The sequence below is a fragment of the Fulmarus glacialis genome, unplaced genomic scaffold (assembly GCF_000690835.1).
Source record: "Fulmarus glacialis isolate BGI_N327 unplaced genomic scaffold, ASM69083v1 scaffold15540, whole genome shotgun sequence".
Taxonomy (NCBI): Eukaryota; Metazoa; Chordata; class Aves; order Procellariiformes; family Procellariidae; genus Fulmarus; species Fulmarus glacialis.
In genome coordinates, this window is record NW_009187246.1 from 1,087 (window position 1) to 3,266 (window position 2,180).

Consider the following 2,180-nt stretch of genomic DNA (forward strand, 5'->3'; position numbering starts at 1 on the left):
GTCTTTCTTGTAGTGAGGGGCCCAAAACTGAACACAGTATTCGAGGTGCGGCCTCAGCAGTGCCGAGTACAGGGGTACGTTCACTCCCCGACTCCTGCGGGCCCCACTGTTTCTGATACAAGCCAGGATGCTATTGGCCTCCCTTATCTAGGGAGGAGTTTTACAGAGAACAACAGACACTTAAAGAGGAGTAAGTATCTGGCTCAATGGAGTTGCGTTGTTTTTCATTCTTGTATTTCAATAGGATATCAGACTGCAGTTACACTAAAGTGCATCTGACATAAGGAAAAACGACACTGTTTTTTCCCATATACTTTTTCATTGCAGATGGTAAACATGCATAATTAAAACAAGACAAATGTAATTGAAAATTTTTATAAAGTTCTTCAATTTGCAGCAGCATTATGTCAGCAGCTGAAGGAAGATTTAACATAAGCATATGGAGAGGGAAAAAAAAACCCCAAACCAAATTTGGGACGAAAACAATTGGGGAGAGTGACTGTTTTGAATTAACTTCTTTTTTTTTGTGTGTGTTGTGTTTTTTTTAAGGTCCAAGTCTCCCTATAATGCTTCATCTTACTCTACAAGTTCGTATACCTGCTCCACATCAAGATCAGGTTCTTCCCACTCTTGCTCTTACTCTTGATCATTTAGTCGTTCCCATTATCGTTCCTACTCGCGATCGCCGCTGTATCCAAGAAGAGGCAACGGGAAGAGTCGTAACTATCGTTCTAGGTCAAGGTCACGTGGTTATCACCATTCAAGGTCAAGGTCACCCCCATGCAGAAGATGCCATTCACGGCCAAGGTGTCCAGTATTTAGAGACCAGTCTCCCACTAAACAGACTATAACTCAAGGGGAAGGAGGAAGGGAGTATTTGAACAGATACAGAGAAGTTCCACCATACGATATGAAAGCGTACTATGGCAGATCTGTTGACTTTAGAGATCCATTTGAAACGGAAAGATACAGAGAATGGGAAAGGAACTATAGAGAATGGCATGGAAAGTTTTACAAAGGCTATGCTGTTGGCGCTCAACCTCAACCTCCAGTAAACAGAGGGAACTTTTCTCCAGATAGGTTTGGCCCACCTGGGACCAGACAAGAGAATTCACCATATGCTCGGGGACGTAGGGAGGATTATCCTGGTGGGCAGAGCCACCAAAATCACAATATAGCTGGAAATGACCCTGGAAAACCTTCTGAAAAGGAAAGCCATGGCATCAAGGATCCTACAAAATCAAAAGAGGAGGAGGTGGAAAATCCACTGGGAGATGGAAAGGGAAATAAACATAAAAAACACCAGAAGAGAAGAAAAGGGGGTGAGAATGAAGGATTTCCCAATGCTGAGTTGTTAGAAGGTGTGAGAAAACCAAGAGAGCCAGTTACAGCAGAAGACGTTAAAACGGACTCCCTGTTCATGCTCCCAAGCAGAGATGATGCCACCGCTGTGAGAGATGAGCCTATGGAAGCAGATTCTATTGCTTTCAAACCGGTATCTGAAAAGGAGAAAAAAGAGAAGGATAAGCCAAAAGCAAAAATTTGCAAGACAAAGCGGAAAGTAGAAGTGGCTGTTCCTCCTAAGAAAGACAATATAATAAAACCAGCTAAAGCTTCCCAAGAGAAGGTGGACACCGATCGTGAAAAATCTCCTCGAATGGAACCTCCTGTGAAGAAAATGAAGGAGGAGGAGCCAACCTTAATTAGTTTATATTCTTAATTCATCTTCATATTATCTCTTATAAAACATTTGTGAACTTGTGCATGCTCTTTATTTTGAAAAAAAGCACACAGTATCAATTAGAATTTCTCAGTGTTTAGCTATAGCTGCTAATCTTTCCAGAGCAGAGCTGTGCTGTAAAACTTGTTTTTCGCAGAAAGCCAGAGAAATCACAAGGAAAGATCTGCCCCCTAGCAGTCAAATGAAGTAGAAGAGCCAATAACTGCAAATGTGACTTCCAAGTAACTCAAGTGGGCTAACAGTGAGATCTTCAGGCAAGCTTACTGCGCTGACTGAGACCAAAATCTTAATTGGAATGTATAGTTAAATGGGCAGCTTTCTCCCTAGATTTCTTATTTGGGAATTCATAAGCATCCAGTATGTATTAATGTAATGGTTTGGTTGTAGTCCAACACTACTTATTAATTCTGATTTGGGGATTTGCTTTAATTAGATAGTT

At 41.5% G+C, this 2,180-nt stretch overlaps 1 protein-coding gene across 1 annotated transcript; it reads left to right on the forward strand.

Moving 5' to 3' along the window:
- Positions 1–549: 549 nt before the first annotated feature.
- LOC104074400 (E3 ubiquitin-protein ligase RBBP6-like) lies at positions 550–1,720 on the forward strand (the record flags this gene model as incomplete). Its single annotated transcript, XM_009574496.1, is given in 1 exon segment — positions 550–1,720. A coding segment is annotated over 1 exon segment (1,171 nt), but the record flags the coding sequence as incomplete, so codon positions are not given.
- Between the last annotated feature and the right edge of the window lie 460 nt (positions 1,721–2,180).